The sequence below is a fragment of the Nyctereutes procyonoides genome, unplaced genomic scaffold (assembly GCF_905146905.1).
Source record: "Nyctereutes procyonoides isolate TBG_1078 unplaced genomic scaffold, NYPRO_anot_genome, whole genome shotgun sequence".
Classification (NCBI taxonomy): Eukaryota; Metazoa; Chordata; class Mammalia; order Carnivora; family Canidae; genus Nyctereutes; species Nyctereutes procyonoides.
Window position 1 is genome coordinate 34,473,478 of NW_026575120.1, and position 19,786 is coordinate 34,493,263.

General features: G+C 44.7%; 1 protein-coding gene across 2 annotated transcripts in view; it reads left to right on the forward strand.

The window, feature by feature from the left end:
• Window positions 1-3,528: 3,528 nt before the first annotated feature.
• AGK (acylglycerol kinase) overlaps window positions 3,529-19,786 on the forward strand; it is a 75,804-nt gene continuing 59,546 nt past the window's right edge. The window contains exons 1-2 of one of the 2 annotated variants that reach the window (XM_055335326.1): window positions 3,529-3,561; window positions 6,523-6,640. In XM_055335326.1, the coding sequence (XP_055191301.1) occupies window positions 6,540-6,640 (101 nt within the window). In that variant the 5' untranslated portion in view covers window positions 3,529-3,561; window positions 6,523-6,539. Of the gene's footprint in view, window positions 3,562-4,007; window positions 4,180-6,522; window positions 6,641-19,786 lie in introns of those variants that run through there. The other variant, XM_055335327.1, reaches the window with a different exon arrangement.

Genomic DNA, 19,786 nt, shown 5'->3' on the forward strand with positions numbered 1-19,786 from the left:
CCTTCAGCTTCTCCACTTCAGCAATTTCAGGTATTATGTACATGTACAGTCTTACCTGAGGGAAAAAGTAAGACCTTCTCTTTAATTCTCATTGCAGCTGTATCGAGATAGAGATCCTACACCACGCAATGGTCCCCTTATTGTACTCCTAGAGTCGTGCAGCCACCACTACAACCAACCCTAGCACACTTCATCACCCCAAAACGAAGTCTTTCCATCGGCATTTTCCACTTCTTTCCAACTGGACCCCAGCCCTGGGCAACCTCCACTCTCCATGTCTAAGTACGTGCTAATTCTGGATGTTTCGTGGAAACAGAATCCCATGGTATGTGGTCTTTTGTGACTGGTTTATTTCACCAATCATAGAGCATAACCTTTGTAGGGCTCATCACCATCACTTTCTTGAATTCCCCACCCCTTTCAACAAGATTGAAACCTTTCCTGAGATCTTTCAGCAGATTGGCCCTTAAGGCTCTGGTCTACATAGAGCTACATGCTCAATTTTTCATCCAAGCACTGGCAGCGGAGGAGGAATTACTTTCTGTATCTTAAACTGATATAAACCCCCTCCTCGCAGTATACTCTTCACCCAGATTTCCCAAACATTATCCATAACTTATAAATTATTTACCATTTTCACATCTACTGCCTGCCTCTCTGATTTCTGGTCTCTTTCTTATAAAGACCTTTGTGATTACATTGGACCCACCTGGATAATCCAAGATAATCTTCCCATCTCAAGAGCCTTAACTTAATCATCCCTGCAAAGTATTACTAGATTCTAGGGGTTAAGGATATCTTTAGGAGGTCATTGGTCTCTCTACCCCAGTGTTTAGTGTTCAGTGCCAACACTTTGAAGACGGGAGAGGAGGACACAAGATTGGGCCGAGGGAGAAGCTGAACTGGGTTGTGTCCGACAGCCTCGGTTGACCCTGTGAGGAGCTGTGGGGTTCTCAGAGGTGTTTTGCTTTGGCCCAAATGACCAAGCTTTTGAACTCCCTCCTAGATCAGTCACTGGATGTGGGCCACCTCCAGAAGGGTGCGACATTGGTGAAGATGGCTCACTGCATTGGGTGCTGTCCCCAAGGGGGGCTGACAGCTGAAGGTCTGACCACCCCCAGCAGCTGGGACAACAGGTGGTGCATCGCCATGTCCAACACTCAGTGCTGGTAGGGATGTCTGAAAAGAGCATTTGAAAAGTTTCTGTGTTTTAGCGTCATTTGTGTCCTTACACATTTATGAACTACATGTTTAAGATTTGGCTTTCACTATAATCCCACATAGAGTGGGATTGAGGGGGTGGGAGGTTAAGTTCTACAAAGCATGGACAATACTTAGTTAACTTGTTTATCACCGTGTCCCTCTGGAAATGATTCAAGGGGACAGTTGTTAGCTTAACCAAAGGGCCAACAATAGCCTTACTGCAGGGAAGATATTAATGGCATGAGTTATAAAACTAAATGGGATACTACGGCAACACATTAAAATGTCAGTAAATACGTGTCATGTAATGGGTACAGTTAACTCCTTGAAGATGAATTTATGACTAATTTATGACTTAGTCCTATTTTGATGCAGATATTTCCCATTTGCAGGTGACATATCTGAGTCATAGTTCCCCCGTTTCTATCTCTACAAGCATGCGATTTAAGGAGAGAACACAAGGTCTCTTTCAGAGACCTGCCATGCCCCCCCGCCCCCTCTTTTGCACATGTAATTCTGAAGTTTTTATTCTGTGGAGATGTCTCATCTTTTCTAGTTTCATAGTCCAGGTAGAAACTTGGGAGTTGTTTCCAGATTTTTCTCCTGGGAACACAACAGGCTGACATCAACGTCCCCATTCACCATAGTGAATTAAAGACTTCATGATAAAGAAAGAATGTAAACTAATGGATATTCCCATGGCCCCCTGAGCACTTTTCAATAGGGATGGTCCTGAGTGAGGCCTGCTATGCTATGCAGGTCTGTGTTCTCCCTCCCACGGAGGGGCTGCCTCTCTCCTGGGGTGTCGTTTTTCTCCCAGGTGGATTGACCTGCTGCCCTTCTTCACAGGCCTTCTGGGCACCTGCTCTGTGATGCCTGATGTTTCCAACTGTCCATGGCTCCAACTCAAATAAAATCAAGTTCTCCTCTCCTAAGTTTTAAGAGAAAACTTTTGGGCAGCCCGGGCGGCTCAGCGGTTTAGCGCCTGCCTTCAGCCCAGGGCCTGATCCTGGAGTCCCGGGATCGAGTCCCCACGTCGGGCTCCCTGCATGGAGCCTGCTTCTCCCTCTGCCTGTGTCTCTGCCTCTCTCTCTCTCTCTCTCTCTCTCATGAATAAATAAATAAAATCTTTAAAAAAAGAGAGAGAGAGAGAATTTCTCTCTAGATTTTCTGATTGGGAAGTTATGGAATGAATAAATAAATACAATCTTAAAAAAAAAAAAAAAGGAGAGAGAGAGAAAATTTCTCTCTAGATTTTCTGGCTGGGAAGTTATGGTACGTCCGAAGAGAACGTTTGTCATTTTTGGAAACCAGTGTTTTGCGGAAGCCCTAAAGCTTAGTCTGCCCATTGGGCCATCCGGCTCGTAGTCTTCAGATTTTTCTAGCCTTACAGGGATGCAGCTCGGCAACTCATTTTCAAGAGCACATGTCCTAAATAGCTGGGGGAAGAGAAGTGACAAGAACTGTCTCCCATACCTTTAGCACCACAACATTTTACAGCTAGGAGATGTGTTTTATGATGATCCTCCTAGCCCCCTACTTTACAGACAGCGGAGAGAGGGCTGGCAGGTTCCCATGACCGAGGGTGGCCTGGTAGAGCCTGCCTTCCCGCACGGCCCCCGCTGGATGGTCTCGCGCTTCCTAAGACGTGCACGCGGGGAGCCCGGGAGGATGCACGTGTACGCGGAGCAAACGCGGGAAGGCGGGAACCACGCGGGGCGCCGCGCAGGAGCGCCCCCAGGGCCGAGCGCGCGCCCCACACTCATCAAGGCTGTTTGGAGGAATGATGGGGGAGGAAGGAGGCGGGAAGGAGGCAGCCTGGACGGGCTGGCGTGGTGCCAAGGCTGACGCGGGGGAGCGGGACTCGAACTGCGGCCGGAGAGCGATGCTGGAAGTGCGGCAGGTGCCGTCACCCCAGGGCTCCGCCCGCACGCGCCCCGGGCCGCTCGGTGTCCCGTGCAGGCCGCCCCCCGCCCTCCAACGCCGCCCTGGGCGCACCTGCGGGCGCGGCACCTGCTCCCCCTCCACCGCCCCCCCCCCCCGGCGGGGCCACCGCGGGCGCCCGCTGTCCGACAGCTCCGGGCTGGGGGGGGGGGTTGTGTTTTGTTCTGTTGTTTCCTCCTGCACGTGCCCGGCTCCCTGGTTTTCCGACACCGCCGGGGCCCGAGACCCCGCCCTCCCCGAAACTCCGCGGGCGCCCGAGAAGGGGCGGCCCCCGGCGGGCTCCCGCGCAGCACGGTCCGCCGGCGGGCGGGCGCAGCGGAACCCGAGGGCGGCGGCGCCGCGGTTTCCCTTAAAGGCGCGGGGGAAGCGTGAGGGAGCGCACAGGAAGCCGGGGCGGCGAGCGGGAGCGGCCGGGTGAGCGGCGCGGGGCCGGGGCGGGGGCGGGCAGCGGGGCCCGCGGGAGGCCTCCGGGGGGCGGGGCGGGGCGGGGCGGGGCGGCGGGAGCCTCCCCCGGGGCCGGGGGTGCGGCCGGGGCTGCCCCAGAGCGGGGGGCGGGGCGGGGCGGAGCGGCGGGAGCCCCCCTGGGGTCGGGGTGGGGGCGGGGCCGGGGCCCCGGGTGTCCCCCTGGGAGTCAGCTGGCCTGGGAGCTGGGCCCCGAGCGACTCCCCCGCCCCCTTTCCCCTCTGGGCCTTTCGGGGCGGTTTGGTGGATGGGTCGGTTCATTCATTCCTGGTGCTTTACCTGGTTGTGTTTGCTGGAGGCGCCTGCCCACGAGAAATTGGGAGGGTTTTTTTTTTTAATATTTTGTTTGTTTATTCATGAGAGGCAGAGAGAGAGAGAGAGAGAGGCAGAGACACAGGCAGAGGGAGAAGCAGGCTCCATGCAGGGAGCCCGACGCGGGACTCGATCCCGGGTCCCCAGGGTCACGCCCTGGGCTGAAGGCAGGTGCTCGACCCCTGAGCCCCCCAGAGGCCCCAGACGCGAGACGTTCACTTGAAGGCATCACATTCAGATCTTACCCGAGATTGAGGAGTAAGAATACTGCAGGGTACTTAGAGGAAGTATGCGTCGCTGGCTGATAGAGTGCACACTGCCGTGACAACTTTTTTTTTTTTTTTAATTTTTATTTTATTTATTTATGATAGGCACACAGTGAGAGAGAGAGAGAGGCAGAGACACAGGCAGAGGGAGAAGCAGGCCCCATGCACCGGGACCCTGATGTGGGATTCGATCCCGGGTCTCCAGGATCGCGCCCTGGGCCAAAGGCAGGCGCTAAACCGCTGCGCCACCCAGGGATCCCCGTGACAACTTAAATACAGAACAACTTACAAAGTGCCTTCCCAGGTCTTTCGGATGAGATCTTTGTGTCCAGATCACTTAATCAGAGCAGGTGTTGTATCCTCATTTTACGAACGAGCAACGTGGGTTCACAGCCCCAGCAGGTGTGATTTTTGCAGCCAGCTGAGTTGATCAGAGCAGATGCCGTCTTCCCGTTTTACTAACAGGGAAAGGGAGGTGGAGGCCGAATGACTTACCCAGGTTCTCACCGCCTGGAAGTGAGAGAGCTGCCCTGGCATCTAGGCCTCAGGATCCTTGCACCGCTGCTCATTCTGCTATACTCGCTTGCCTGCGGGGGGGAAAAAGTGTTTCCACATTTTTGTGAATGGAGCACTGTTTTGTAACAAAAAAGGAGTTCCATTGGCTCGTGGACGGCCTGTAAACAGACTTTTTATCAACTCTCAGGTTGTTCTCTAACAGTATTGGCATTCTCCCCCCCCCCCCCCACGATCCTTGCCTCCGGTGGTTTTTGGACCTCCTCCACAGGGACAAGGCCCAGATCTCTATCTCCCACCCAATTTCTCCTGGCTTCAAACTGCTAAATCCAGACTGGTCATTTGGATAGCCACTTGGGGATCCTGCAGGCATCACAAATCCACCATCTTCTCAACTGCACACACTACCCTTCTCCACAAACCCGCGGTCCAAATCTAATGATTGAAATCCTTACTCAGTCGCCCAAGTGCAAACCTGGCTGGTTTCTCCTCTCACCTCCTACAAGTGAGGAAGTGAGGTTTATAGCCAAGGAACAGGGTAGTGATCAGTGGACAGAAAATTAAGTTTTTGATGAAGAGTGGACAGTCATGGAGGAATATGCTAGGTTGAGTATGAGGAAAACGGGAAACCTGGCAAGGCCTGTTAGGATTCTTCTTGGCATCCCCGTGTCTCCAGAGATGATGCTCCCTTCTGGGTTTAAGGAGGGCAACCTCATACGTGAGGGTTTGAGGACTTATTTCAGGAAAGAAGGGTCAGGTGGGGAGGTCAGAGTGACCTTTCATTGGTCACTCTGACTATTCTCACTCATTGACAATGAGTCAATGATTGGTCACTCATTGTCTCAGACTCCTTTAGCTTAAAATATTCAATATGTAAAAAAATTAAATTAAAAAATAAAATATTCAATATGCTAATTTGTCATATTTTGGGGTGGTGTGTCCTGAACCACATGACATTCAGCAGTTAGCACTGAATGGGTTGTGGGGCTAGATCTTATTTTAGGAATTGGGGATACAGCAGTGACCAGAACAAAGTCCTTACTGTTGTGGAGTTTACAGTCCTAGTGGGATAAGCTAATAAATGAGCAAATAAGGATCATCAAATGGTAAAAGCTGTGAAGAAAACAAACAGAATAAGGATATATATTGTCACTTGGTTTTTTAATAAAGTTGTGTGAACTCCCTTTGCTTACAGCAGTTCATGAGCGTGTCTATCTCATTTTGTCATCAGTGAATATGATCATTTAAAAATTTTTGGTTTTAGAGGTGAACAGTGCTAATTCTTTGTGATTTGCATGTCTTTGATTACCTAGAAAGTTGAACATTTTCACACAGTTGCATTTACCCTTTGAATTTCCTGTGCGTGTTCTCCGCTTATTTTCCTATTTTGGGGCTAGTGTCTTCCTCTATTTTGAATAAGCCTTCTATGGTACTTATTTATTGTTGAGGCCTTTGTATATAGTAGACAAATACTCTTAAAACAGTGGTAGAGTGACTAGGGAGGGAGAAAATGCAGGAAGCCTGGAATTCCCTTCTCTGCTCTTCTCCGCTTGCTTCTGATACAGTGAGACACAGGTGAGCAGAGAGGCAAGAAGTGAGTTTAGGTAGAAAGAAGTGAAGAAAGAAGAAAGGCAGGTGGGCAGTGAGAAGATGAAGTTGATGAGCCTACAAGGGAGCAGACAGGAAGAGGCCAGAGGTGTGGTAAGGAGGAACAGACGTGAGGGAAGGAGAGCAGAGAGGATGGGCGGATGGAAGGCACTCGGGGCTCTACACGGTGAGCTTAGGTACTTACCTTTTTCTTTTTCTGCCTCTGTGAACCTAGCAAATCTTTAGGAGAAGATGACGGTGTTCTTTAAAACACTTAGAAATCACTGGAAGAAAACGACAGCTGGGATCTGCCTGCTGACATGGGGAGGCCATTGGCTGTATGGAAAACACTGGTAAATACATAATATTCCCCACCCCGCCTTCACCTCCAACACCAAAACCACCTAAAGGGGCCTGAGGTCAAATCTTGCTCGACTGAGCTCTTTCTTCTCTGTAAAACATCATGGTGTAAAAGATAAATATATGTTAAAAGCGCAAAGACAAAGGCTTCTCGTTGTAACCAGTCCTGGAAAATTGTACTAGCAGAGCCATCAACTCTGGATGATAGTAGTAGTGAGATCGGAAGCTGAAGAAAGGGAGAGAAGTCAACTCCAAAGTTTTGAGTAGAAGGGTTTGAACTCCCCTGTCTCCTTGGGATTTTATAAAATTCCTTCAGTTTCTTAACTATGATCTGTTATCACCGCTGTGTTAGACCCTGACTGATTCCGCTAGCTCCAGCCCCTGTGACTTTCCACATTTATCCCATTAGCCTGGGTGAATTTAAATGAGACTAAGACATTCACACCTTTTGTTTGAATATGGAATTCAGCAGTCCTGGGTTTTATTAGTCTCCAGGCCTGAGAGCAGAAGAAAGTGCCTGAGCTCCCCTCTGGTTTAACATGGTAATAAGATTTAAAGAAAATTTTTGTATAAAAAATTATATAAATAATAGAGCCAATTAAATTGTCGTCTTTTGGGGATTAAGGGTTACAGCTTAAGTATTTAAGGACACTGCAGTCCAGATGCCTTAAATGACTGCTTTGTTAAGCAGAAGACAGCTTTTGTAAAGGAAGTCAGTAGAAAGGAAATTCATATTGATATTTTTGTAAACTGTCTCCATTTGCCTTTGCCTCAGTCAGGGATAATCTGAGGATGCAACATGGTGTCTAGTTTTTTCTAGCTGTAGATTAAAGGTAATATATCCCTCCTTTCCCCCTAAGTATTCTCAAGGCTCAGTGCTTGAATTCCATTAGCTAGCATGTAAAGAACAGACCTGAGAAGCTTAAAATTTGTATTATATTAAAAAAAGATAGAGGAAATGTTTTGACAAATGCAATATGAAACATATAATGTGTGCCCTTTGTCCCTCTTCTAACTACCCTAGAGTCCTTACACCTCCTGCCATGATGGGAACTAGGATTCCCTTTGCGGGAACACCCAGTCCAGGCCCCCCGCTAATGCAAGCAGGAGGACCCTCCCCCACCCTGAGAGTCAGTGCTGTTTCTGCTACTAGGCGAAGATTTGAGGAAATAACCATGTACCCTGTTCAGGATGTCTCGTACATACCCTCATAATTTCTTGCCACTGTCGTCTTGAGACTTGAAAAACAGCCCACTCGTTCTGAATTAGATCTGAGAGATCTTGAACAGAAATGCAGTAAGCCTGGAGGCCTCATTTTACTCTCTCTCCACCCTTGATGTTCGAGGGTGCATTCACAATGCAAACTCTTATGGTCCTGTTGCTCTTCCTTTTCTCAAACTTTTCTCCTGTATTCTGTAGTACCGTATGGCCTTTTTGTTTTAAAATCATGGTGGAAAGCACATAACATAAAATTTGTCACCTTAGCCATTTTTAAGTGTACAGCCAGTATGTTAAGCATATTCACATTGTTGTGCAGCAGAGCTCTAGGATTTTTTCATCTTACAAAACTGAAACTCTATACCCATTAAACCCATTTCCTCTCCCCGCCCCCAGCCCCTGGCAACCATCATTCTACTTTCTGTTTCTGTTGGTTTCACTACGTTGGGTACCTCGGATAAGTGGCATCATGCAGTATTTTGTCTTCTGTGACTGGCTTATTTCATTTAGCATGATCTTAAAGATCATTAATGGTGTAGCACGTGGCAGGATTTCCTTCTTTTTAAAGGCTGAATACTAATCTGATATATGCATGTATATAACCACATTTTCTCTATCCATTCATTGTCAATGAACATTTGGGTTGCTTCCACCTCTTGGCTCTTGTGAATAATGCTACTACAGTGAATTTGGGTGTGCGGATATATCTTCTAGATCCTGTTTTCAGTTCTTTTGGGTATATATCCAGAAGTGGGATTATCTGGGTCTAGGGTAGTTCTAATTTTCTGAGGAAGCACTATACTGTTTTCCATAGCAGCTGCATCATTTTACAATCCCACCAACTGCGTGAGGCTTCCCATTTCTCCGCATCCTCACCAATGCTTGTTGTTTTGTTTTTGTTTCGTTTTGACCATGGCCATCCTAATGGGTATGATACAGCATCTTCTGGTTTTGATTTGTATGTCCCTACTGATTAGTGATGTTGAGCATCTTTTCAAATGCTGTTCGGTCATTTGTTTATCTTTGGAGAAATATCTGTTCAAATCCTTTGCCCATTTTAAAAATCAAGTTCCTTGGTTCTTTTGTTGAGTGGTAGGTTTTCTTTTATGAGATACATAATTTGCAAATATTTTCTCCCATTCTACAGGTTGCTTTTTCACTCTGTTATGGTGTCCTTTGATGCTGAGAAGCTTTTAAGTTTGATGTAATCCTGTTTGTCTATTTCTATTTTTGTTGCTTCTGTTTTTGGTGTCCTATCTAAAATAACACGGCAAAGTTCAGTGTTCTGAAGCTTTCCCTCTGTGTTTTCTTCTAGGAGTTTTATAGTTTTAGATCTTATATTTAGATCTTTAATCCATTTTGAGCCCTTTCTACATTATATGATCTTGGTGTCTTTGTTTAACATTAGCTGGTCATATATGTAGGTTTTTTTTTTTTTTAATTTCTGGGCTCTCTGTTCTGTTCTATTGATCTGCATGTTCATGCCAACACTACCAGCTTTAGTAGCTTTATAATAGGTTTTGAAATTAGGAAGTGTGAGGCCTCCAGCTTTGTTCTTTTTCAAGATTCTTTTGTCTATCTGGGGTCCATTGTGTTCCGTGTGAATTTAGGATTTTTTTTTTCTATTTTTGCAAAAAATGCCCCTGAAATTTTGAGAGGGATTGGATTGAACCTATAACGCATTTGGGGTAGTATGGACATTTTTACGATACTAAGTCTTCCAGTCCATGAGCATGGGTTTATTGGTGTGTCTCATTTCTTTCAGCAGTATCTTGTAGTTAGTGTACAAGTCTTTCACCATCTTGGGTTTAAGTTTATTTCAAAATATTTTGTTCTTTTTCGGTGCTATTGTAAATGGGATTATTTTCTTAATTTCCTTTTTGGATTGATCATTGTTAGTTTATAAAAACAGTGGATTTTTATGTGCTGATTTTGTGTTCAACTTTGCTAAATTTGTTCTAACAGTTTGTTTTTGTATGGAATCTTTAGGGTTTTCTACATGTCCTCTGCAAACAGATAATTTTTCTTCTTCTCCTGTTTGGATGCCTTTTATTTCTTTTTCTTGCCCAGTTGCTCTGGCTAAGACTTCCAATACCATGTCGAATAGAAGTGGCAGGATCTTTGCTTTGTTATTGATTTGTGAGGAAAAGCTTTCAGTTTCTCGCTGTTGAGTATGGTGTCGGCTCAGCTGTGGGCTTTCCATATGTAGCTGTTGGTAATGTTCAAATGATTTCTTTTTATTGTCTTTTTTTCTTTTATCTATATACTCCCACCTTTTCACAGAGTAGTCTTCACATTCTTTCTTTATATTGATCTAGTTTCTTCGCTGAGAAAATCTAACTGTGGCTCTCTTGAATAGGAGCTGCCTTGCCCCTTCAAATGGTTTGTAAGGTGGGGCTGATGTTCTCTTAGCACCTCAGTACTTATTACAAACCATTAATCTTCTGTCATCTTATAAAAATCTCTTTTCCAAGGCACCTGGGGGGCTCAGTGGTGAGCACCTGCCTTTGGCTGAGGTCGTGATCCTGGGGTCCTGGAATCGAGTCCCACATCGGGCTCCCTACAGGGAGCCTGTTTCTCCCTCTGTCTCTCTCTGTCTCTGTGTTTCTCATGAATAAATAAAATCTTTTTTAAAAATCTCTTTTCCTTTGAGGCTCGTACCTGGGTGTATGATAAAACTGTGAACCTCCCAGCTTTCTGGGATCTTATCTACTTTAGGCTTAGGCTTCGGTGCCTGGCCTACCAGTTTTTTCCCTCTCTTGCAGCTCCATCCACCCTCGGGGGGCCGAGAACCTTATCATCACTTGCCCCTGTTCCACTGGAAATCTGGAGCCCTGGTGTCCCAGCCTCTCATTTCCGTCTGCTATTATTCCAGTTTCCTAACCTTATTTCTATCCAAAACTTCTTATCCCCTGGGCCCTCCAGTTTCTTCCAAATCCATCACTCTTTCCTGCTTTCTTGACTTTTCTCCTCTCCTAGATTTCTCGATCCAATACCTCACACACTTCTCAGCTGCACCTTCACACGTCCTCCCTGTCTTTTCCATCTCTCACTCCTCCTCCTCTGCACAGTTAAGTCGTTTGAATAGGTTTTGTCTGTTTCCCGACCTCCTACTCATTCTCTAGCCTATCCAATCTTTGTTAGAAATATTCTCACTAGATTTATTTCTCATTCTTTCTGACAGCTCGGCTTTAGACACAGTAGACTGTCCTTGAAATGCTTTTTTTCACTGGCTCCTGTCTTTCTTCCTCTGAGTCTGGCTGTTGGTCCCTCTCATCATTGGCTCTTCCCCTCCACTCAGGCCTGAGGGAAGCAGTTCTTTAGGACTCTGCCACAGGTCCTCTTCTCACATAGTGTCCTCTCCCTGTGTAATGTCTTCTACTCATAGTGCCTGCAATTTCCACCTGTTCATAGACAAATCCCAGGTTTGTTTCCATGAAGACCTCTCTGGGGCTCCAGACCTATATATGCATGCAACTGCTTACTTAACATGTCTACTTGCCTGCCTCCCCAATGCCTCAAGCTCAGCGACTGAAAATCACAAGCTTTCTTGCCACACCTGCCCTTCTCAGTGGTTGGTACCATTCACCATCAATCAGACTTCCCCCACTAGAAATGTGAACGTCATCCCTCGTTTGTCGTTCATCCTTTCCTGCATTCAGATTATGCATTCTAAGTGAATTTTGCTTCTTCTAAATCTCTGAATGTGTTTGATTTCTTTTGCCTGCTCCTCTGTCACCACCACAGTACCATCATCTCTTGCCTAGATTCTTATTCAGTGTATCCTAACTGTTCTCTCCTTGCCAACTCTTGTCTTACTTCCCCATGACTGCCAGAGTGATCTTTTAAAAAGTACAGGTTGGTATTGCTTTTATTTTTTATTAAACAATTTTTTAAAAAAGATTTATTTATTCATGAGAAACAGGGAGAGGCAAAGACATAGGCAGAGGGAGAAGCAGGCTTCCTTTGGGGAGCCCAGTATAGGACTTGATCCCAGGACCCTGGGATCGATCACACCCTGAGCCAAAGGCAGACACACTCAACCACTGAGCCACCCAGGCATTTCTACTATTATTTTCAGACCCAACTCTATGAGTTGTGTATACATCTTCAGCATTGCCACATCTGCATTTTAGCCTATAGAATTTTTAAGGCCCTTTGGAAGAAGTTCACTTTCCACGAAGTTCTGTTTTGGGATTCCTTGGAGGGCTTTTGCCCTCCTGGAACACTCTTCCTTTCTCTTCTTCCCAGCCAACTACCTTTCCTCCAGGTCTCAAACATTATTCCTTCCCCGCCCTCTGCACACATATTTATATTCTTCCTTTCTGCCTCATTGGGTGAAGTCACTCTCCTCCTGCCCAAGGCCAGTCACTCCAATGCTGATCTAAGTCCTATTTCTCATTGCTTATCCTCTCCCTCACTTCATCTTTAATCTCACTCTTCCTACTTTTCCTTCCTATGTGTCAAACTCCTTGTGGCTTGAACATGTCCTCTTTCAACTTTGTATTTCCATTTATTTACTGCCCTGTCTCTCTTCTTCCGTTTATGCTATTCTTGAAAGCATATCCCACATCTGCAGTCTCTGCCTTCACTTAAGAAAAAACTTAGTAAAATTTGATTTCTATTTCATCATTTGATTGAACCTGCTCTTGACAAGGTCATTAATAGTCTCTTAGTTGTCAAGTTTAGTGGATACTTTTCAATCCACATCTGTCACATCTGATTCTCTTTGTATCTTTTTTCATTACCTCTGGGGTGTCTTCTTGCTCTGCTCATCCCTTTGATAGTGGACTCTCCTAGGTTCCTTTCCATACACTACTTAGGTGATCATAACCACACTACTGTTTTCAAGTATGGTATATCGATTCTGGAGTCATAATATTGTTCTACTCCTTATCTTCCTTCTCTTGACATTGTCTGCGAATAGTGGTCCTGGAGTAATATCATGCAATCAGGAATCAGAATATTATTTCCAAAAGAGAACTTAGATCATCTCCTGCCTCTGTAGTTGACCTGTAAATGGCTCTCCAGTGCCCAGGGGACAAAGGCCCAGTTCTTCAGTTTGGCACAGAAGGCCTTTGTGATTCTGCCCTCGTCTTCCTCTCTAGTTTTCTTCTGGTCCCTTCCCGGCCCATCTCCATTGCCTGTCGACTTGACCTGTGTTCCAGAGGGTTCTCTGTTATCCTTCTCTTTACCTTTGCATGTGTCCTTTCAGCCCCCACACAAACACTTTTACTCTTCTTCTTCACCTGGCCAGTAACTCAAAAAAATGTGTCACAGGGGGTTGGTATTATTAGATGAAGAGGAAAGAAAAACAACAGTTATTCAACAATGTGATGATTACTCTTTGCTTGGTGCTGGTTAGTTCTTTCCATGTGTATGGTCTCATTGAATCCTCAGAATCACCCTGTGAGAGAAATAATAGGATTTCCATATCCTAGATTAGGAAATTGAGGCTCAGAGAAATTAGTGACATGTGGCAGTTAGGCACAGGTAAATCATACTCGAAACCTCACGTCTTGTCTTTGCTGGTGACAGCTCTGGAGAGCAGCGCTCCCTTCAGTGCGTAAGTTCTGCTGTATTTGTTAATGACACACACTCCTTTCATAAAACTTTCTCAGAACTCTGCTCTTCGGTTTCTGTTGCAGTTTTAACTGCTCCAGTGGAATAAAGCCCTTAAAACACACTTAGTAACATTTACCGTACATTAGTGGTGAAAGTTGAATGCGCTGCCCAGGGACCAAGATGCTTATTTCACAACTTCCTGAGTGGTGTTGATTGTTGCTCCGTGGATGTCTTTGTTTATAGCTTTGTCTCCCTCCCTTTTTGCTTATGGTTCTCTCCCTTTCACCCTGCCTTTCCCTTTGCCTCCTTACCTCTTTGTAATACATAGATCAGTATGTTTTTTCCTAAATTCTCTGAAAACATTCAAATATGTGGCAAAATTGAAAGAATGTTACAATAAACACCTTACTTGGGTTCTAGATTTTGCTGTATTTATCACATGTTCTGTCCATCTTTCCTTGTCTTTTTGATGCATTTCAAAGTAGTTTGTAGGTGTCTGTGTACTTCCACCTAAATACTCAAAGATGCATATCACTAATTAGAGTTCATTCTTTGCATATAGTGGTTTTTTTCCCCATTGTTATACAGTTAACATACAATGAAATATACAGGTCTTAAGCGTACATTGGTTGACTTTTGTCAGATGTGTACATCTGTGTCACCAAGATTCCTAGTGAGATACAGAATGTTGCCATCACTCCAAGTTTTTTTTTTTTGTGTTGTTGTTTTTTTTTTAAGATTTTATTTGAGAGAGAGAGAGAGCATAAGCAGAGAAGGAGAAGCAGAGAGGGAGAAGCAGAGGGAGAAGTGGGCTGAGCAGGGAGCCTGATGCCGGGCTTGATCCCTCGGTCCCTGGGATCATGACCTGAGCCAAAGGCAGAGGCTTAACTGAGAGAGCCCCTCAGGCGCCCCACTCCAGGTGGTTTCTTCATGTCCCTTCACATTCAGTCCCTGTTCCCTGCCTCCTCAGGTAACCATTGTGCTGATTTTTCCCCCCATCATATTCTTTTTTCAGTTCCAGAACTTCATAAACATGGGATAATACGTATTTTTTAAAAGATTTTATTTATTTATTTATTAGGGATTAAGCAAGAGAGCATGAGTAGGGCGGGGAGAGGGAGAAGGAGAAGCAGACTCCTCACTGGGCAGGGGGCCCACGTGGGACTCCATCCCAGGACCCCAGGACCATGACCTGAGCCGAAGACAGACACTTAACTGAGCCACCCAGGTGTCCTTCCTTATGCATTCTTTTTTGAAAGGCTTCTTCCTCAGCACAATGACTTTGAGATTCACCTGTGCTGTTGGATTTATCTGTAGTTTATTCTTTTATATTGCTCAGTAGTATTCTAGAAGATAAGCATATAATCGTTAATATCTTAGAGAATTTGAAGTTATTTGATTTTAGTTTCTAAGACTGGTGAACCTAATGTCTTAAATTACTCATTTGAAAAAAACAAATTGTTTTATTACATGTAATTGACTTTTTTTCTTCCCTTTGAAAGGAAAACAGTATTTCCTGATATAGGATTCACATGACAATAATAACAATTGCCTGTATTTTAATATTGATTTTAAGATTTTATTAATAGGATTTCATGTTTGTTTGTTTGTTTTAAGATTTTATTTATTAATGAGAGAAAGAGAGAGGTAGAGACATAGGCAGAGGGAGAAGCAGGCTCCACGCAGGGAGCCAGATGTGGGATTTGATCCCGGGACTCCAGGATCACACCCTGGGCTGAAGGTGGTGCTAAACCACTGAGCCACCCGGGCTGCCCTTCATGGTTTTTCTAAGGAAAACTTTTTTTCTGCAACAGAATTGGAAAAAGTTGCACATATTTATTTTTATCTGCCCCATTTTTGGCTGCTTCCTTGAATTTGTCTTTTGACCTAGGTATTTATTTGCAGGCTCTTTTCCATTGTTACTATAGTTGTAAGTTTTCTTCTCCCTTGAGAATTCCTTTCCTCTCTTTTCTCCCTTCCCCTCAGTTTTGAGGAAAAAAAACCTGTGATACTTTCCCCCCTGTGTAATCTCCCCACAGCTGGTTGCAGGAGTCAATAGGAGCAGCAGGGACTACTCTCAGGACTCTGAGAGCAATTGAAGAGGAGGAAATGACCCTGTTTGCTGAAAGTAAAGAGAATTTAAGTGTTGCTCATTCCTCTTCAGCTGCTCTTCCCAAGCTTTCTGGGCTCCCTGGGGGAGATTATGCTCCAGGTTCTTCAATCCATCATGCCAGCAGTTACCTGCAGTCCTCTCTCACTTGTTCCTCACCCTTTTTGTACTAAACAATCTGTTAATAGCACAGGAGAAAGGAGGCAGTGTGGTATTCAAGGTGTCTCAAGTCAGACAGAGGTGGCACTTGCTGGCAGTGTGCCCTTGGATTCTCCAAGCCTTAGGCCCACCCATACTGAGGGGTGACAGCAAGACCTCCCTGGATGATTGAAGGATCAAGTGGGTAGATGTAGAGCTCCTAGTGTAGTGCCCAATATACCTAAGGGTTCAACAAATGCTAGTAATTGTAAGTAAATTTGAGATACTATATGTTCGGTGCTTGCAGAGCTAAAATGAATTACTTCTGGCATCTAGGCAGTGAATGATTCAAAAGGCAGCTAGTGGGAAGGAAGACAGATCTGCCAGCTGGTCTAATAACATCTCAGTCTTATTTATTTCACCTTACATGTGTAACTAGACAGCTTGGGGCATGTAGCTTTAAGACTGAACAGAGCCACAAAAGAGGCAAGGCATAAGCAGTTACAACTAGCTTGGTCTGAACCATCATGCATTTGATTTAAGGCTCAGATTGTTCCTTTCATCATCGGGGATCTTGTCCTTGCTTATCCTGGCTCTGGTTTCTCTTCTGGCAACTTTGGTTGGTGAACCTTAGCACAACATCTCCACAAGAACTCTTGTCTCAGCAGTTACCAGGAGCCCTGCTCTTGCTCACTTCTGGCTTCTGGGGTTCAGCTTTCGTTCTCTGGCTCAGCACCAATTCTCTCTGCTCCGTGGCCTATGACCCAAGGCTCCCTCCTGTTTATTGCTGTGGGGCATCTAGCCTCTCAGCCAGAGTTCCTGATATTTTCTTGGAGATTTTAAAAATCCCATAAACATGATAATTCCCTCAATATGAAACTTTAAAAATAATAATCCCTGGGTGGCGCAGCGGTTTGGGGCCTGCCTTTGGCCCACGGCGCGATCCTGGAGACCCGGGATCGAATCCCACATCGGGCTCCCGGTGCATGGAGCCTGCTTCTCCCTCTGCCTGTGTCTCTGCCTCTCTCTCTCTCTCTCTCTCTCTCTCTGTGACTATCATAAATAAATAAAAATTTAAAAAAAAATCATACTATAGTGACGGTCCTGGGTCATGTGTCCCTAGGTTTTTAATAGTGGAGTTTTTTTTCCCCCTCTGAATATAGAAACATTAATCTTGATTATTATACATTGACTTTCATAAGCCGGGTGGGAGCTTACCTTTCAAGGTCTGTGGCCAAAAGTAATTACTTAGAAGAGATAAAAATAAATGGTATAAGTTGGCCCATGTGTGTGCACGCGCACGTGTATGTTCAGTGTCATTCAGTTTTATTGAGAACTTAGCAATAGTAATAATCACACTTAATCAGTGCTTGTCACGTTCCAGACACGATTCTAAGCACTTTACGTTTATTAACTCATTTTATCTTCCGAACAACTTTGAGATGGTTATTAATCTCGTACTAGCGTGAGATTAATAGCTTTATACAGATGAAAAAACTGAGGGACAGCAAGATTAAGTAATTTGTCCAAGGTCACACAGCTAATAACTATTAGAGCTGTGATTCCAAACCAGGTGGTCCTCATGTTAACCTCTGGAAATGGCTTCTGTGTCTAAGGGAGCATGAGAACGGTGGATAACTGTGAGCCCAGGTTGTCTTCTGCCAATAGCCCCATGAGGCATAGACAGAAATTACAACGTGGTGCTTCAAATCTAGGCCGAGTGGGTCTGGGTCCAAGCTTTCTGTTTGTCACTTGCTGGATATGTGACTTTGGGCAGATTATACCAGGTTGTGAAACTCCATTTTATTCATCCATATAGTATCTGACAACATTATTGCCACACTTAGGACTTATAATTACAGCTCCTGGCACAGATTTTAAAAAGCAGTTACTTTTATTAGAGACGTCTGAAGCACTCTGTGCTATGTCCTATTGGAGGGTATAAAGTAAATGTTAGGGATGCCTAAGAAAAAAAAGTATTACTTTAAAGTTTTTTTTTATGATGGAAATCTTAATCATATAAAAATTAGAATAGGATAATTAATCCCCAGGTTTCATCACCCATCCTCATTAAATATCAACATTTTAGTAATCTTATTTCTCTACCTTTTTTTTTTTCTGGAATATTTTAAGGCAGATTCCAGAAATTCTAGCTTCTATCATTTATACTTTAATACTTTGATAAGTAAGAGCTTGAAAATCACCATGCTGTTATGATGAACCTAACAAAATTATAAAATTATTTTATGTCCCCTGATATACAGTCTGTTTATATTTTACCTATCTTCAAATTTTGTTTTATGATTTATTGAATATCAAAACAAGTTTTCACACATTGCATTTAGTGCCTCTTTCTGAAGCCTCAAAAATTCCAACCCCCTCCTCGTTTCGTAGTGTATATTTATTTTCAAAACCAGACAGGTCTGCATTTGCCCTGGAGAATTTTTCATACTCGAGGTTGGGGGATAACTTATGCTGTTCATTCCATGCCTCTGGAGCCCTGTGGGAGCCTGAGGCAAGGAGAAACATCGGTGTCCTGGTTCTCTCTTCAGTTTAGAATGGGATACTGTGTTCATCATGGGTCTTTCGGGTTCATTTTGATTTTAAAAATTATTGTATTAAAATATTTGTCTCCTTTGTGTTTTTTGGCCTAAATTTTACCCCTCAGGCAAGTACCTCACTTTTCTCATTGTAGCCTCAGCCCTGAGTTGTTTAATCTGTTCCTGTGTCTTGTAAAATGGTGATTAGACCCAGATGCTTGTTAGATTTTCGTTATCCAAAGCAGTTACTCCTGGGAACAGATTAGAAACACAGATCCCAGCCCCCCCCCCCCCCCCCCCCGCCGACCTACTGTGTCCAAATGTTCATTTAACTGTGTCCCCAGGGGATTTGTGTGTCTACTGAAGGTTAGATTCAGGTTTAATTTTTTGGTGCAAGAATGCTTCATACATATGTTGCAGTTTTAATCTTTATTTATTTATTTATTTATTTTTTATTTATTTATTTATGATAGTCACAGAGAGAGAGAGAGAGGCAGAGACACAGGCAGAGGGAGAAGCAGGCTCCATGCACTGGGAGCCTGACGTGGGATTCGATCCCGGGTCTCCAGGATCGCGCCCTGGGCCAAAGGCTGGCACCAAACCGCTGTGCCACCCAGGGATCCCGCAGTTTTAATTTTTAAACATTATTTATTTTAGAGGGAGAGATGGAGACAGAGTGTGCTAGCAAGCTGGGGGAGGGGAAAGGCAGAGGGAGAGAGAGAATCTCAAACAGACTAGACTCCATAATGTGCGCAGAGCCCAATTCGGGGCTTGATCCCATGACCCTGAAACCATAAGCTGAGCCGAAAGCAATGGACACTTAACCAACTGCTCCACCCAGGCACCCCCTGGGTTGTGGACTTCTTACTGTATCACGTCAGAAGGTACATGGTGTTGGGTTGTCCTGTTTTGGGGGATATTGGATTCAGAGGCAATCGGTTTAGTCCACCCATTAGGAAGGGAAAACATTCGCTTCTGAGAGTTACCAGAGCCACATGGTTAACAGAAGGAGTGACCATATAAGTTAGAATGTCGACTTCACACCTACCAGCTATGCGACATCGCTATGCTTGAATTCCCTATAATTTGGAGATGGTAGTAGAACTCAGGTTGTCATGCCGATTTCTCTTAGGATGGGCCAGGCACGGATGGAGACAAAGCTCTCCATCAGAAATAGCACTTCTTTTCTTCTTCTGGTTTTTCCATCCTTATGGGAGAAAGCATAACAACAAAGATGTGTTTTGAGTTGGGCCTTGAAGTGAGTGGGACAGTGTACTAGGTGAGATTAATGACTGGAGCATAGTCAGAAAATGGAAACTCACAGTGTATTTTTGGAGATTGGCAAAGAGTTTCACTTTGCTATAGATTACAGTTAGATTTTTTTCAGTAGGATGGGGGAGAAAGCCCAATTATGGAGGTCTTTGTAGGCAGTTTGTAGTATTTGGTGAGCAGTGGAGACTCAGTGAAGATGTTTAAGGGCGAGGAGCGTGCCATGAACAAAGTGGCGCTCAGGAAGCTTAGTCTGGCACCCCTGGGCAAGAGACACTGGAGTGGAGGGTGTGTGAAGG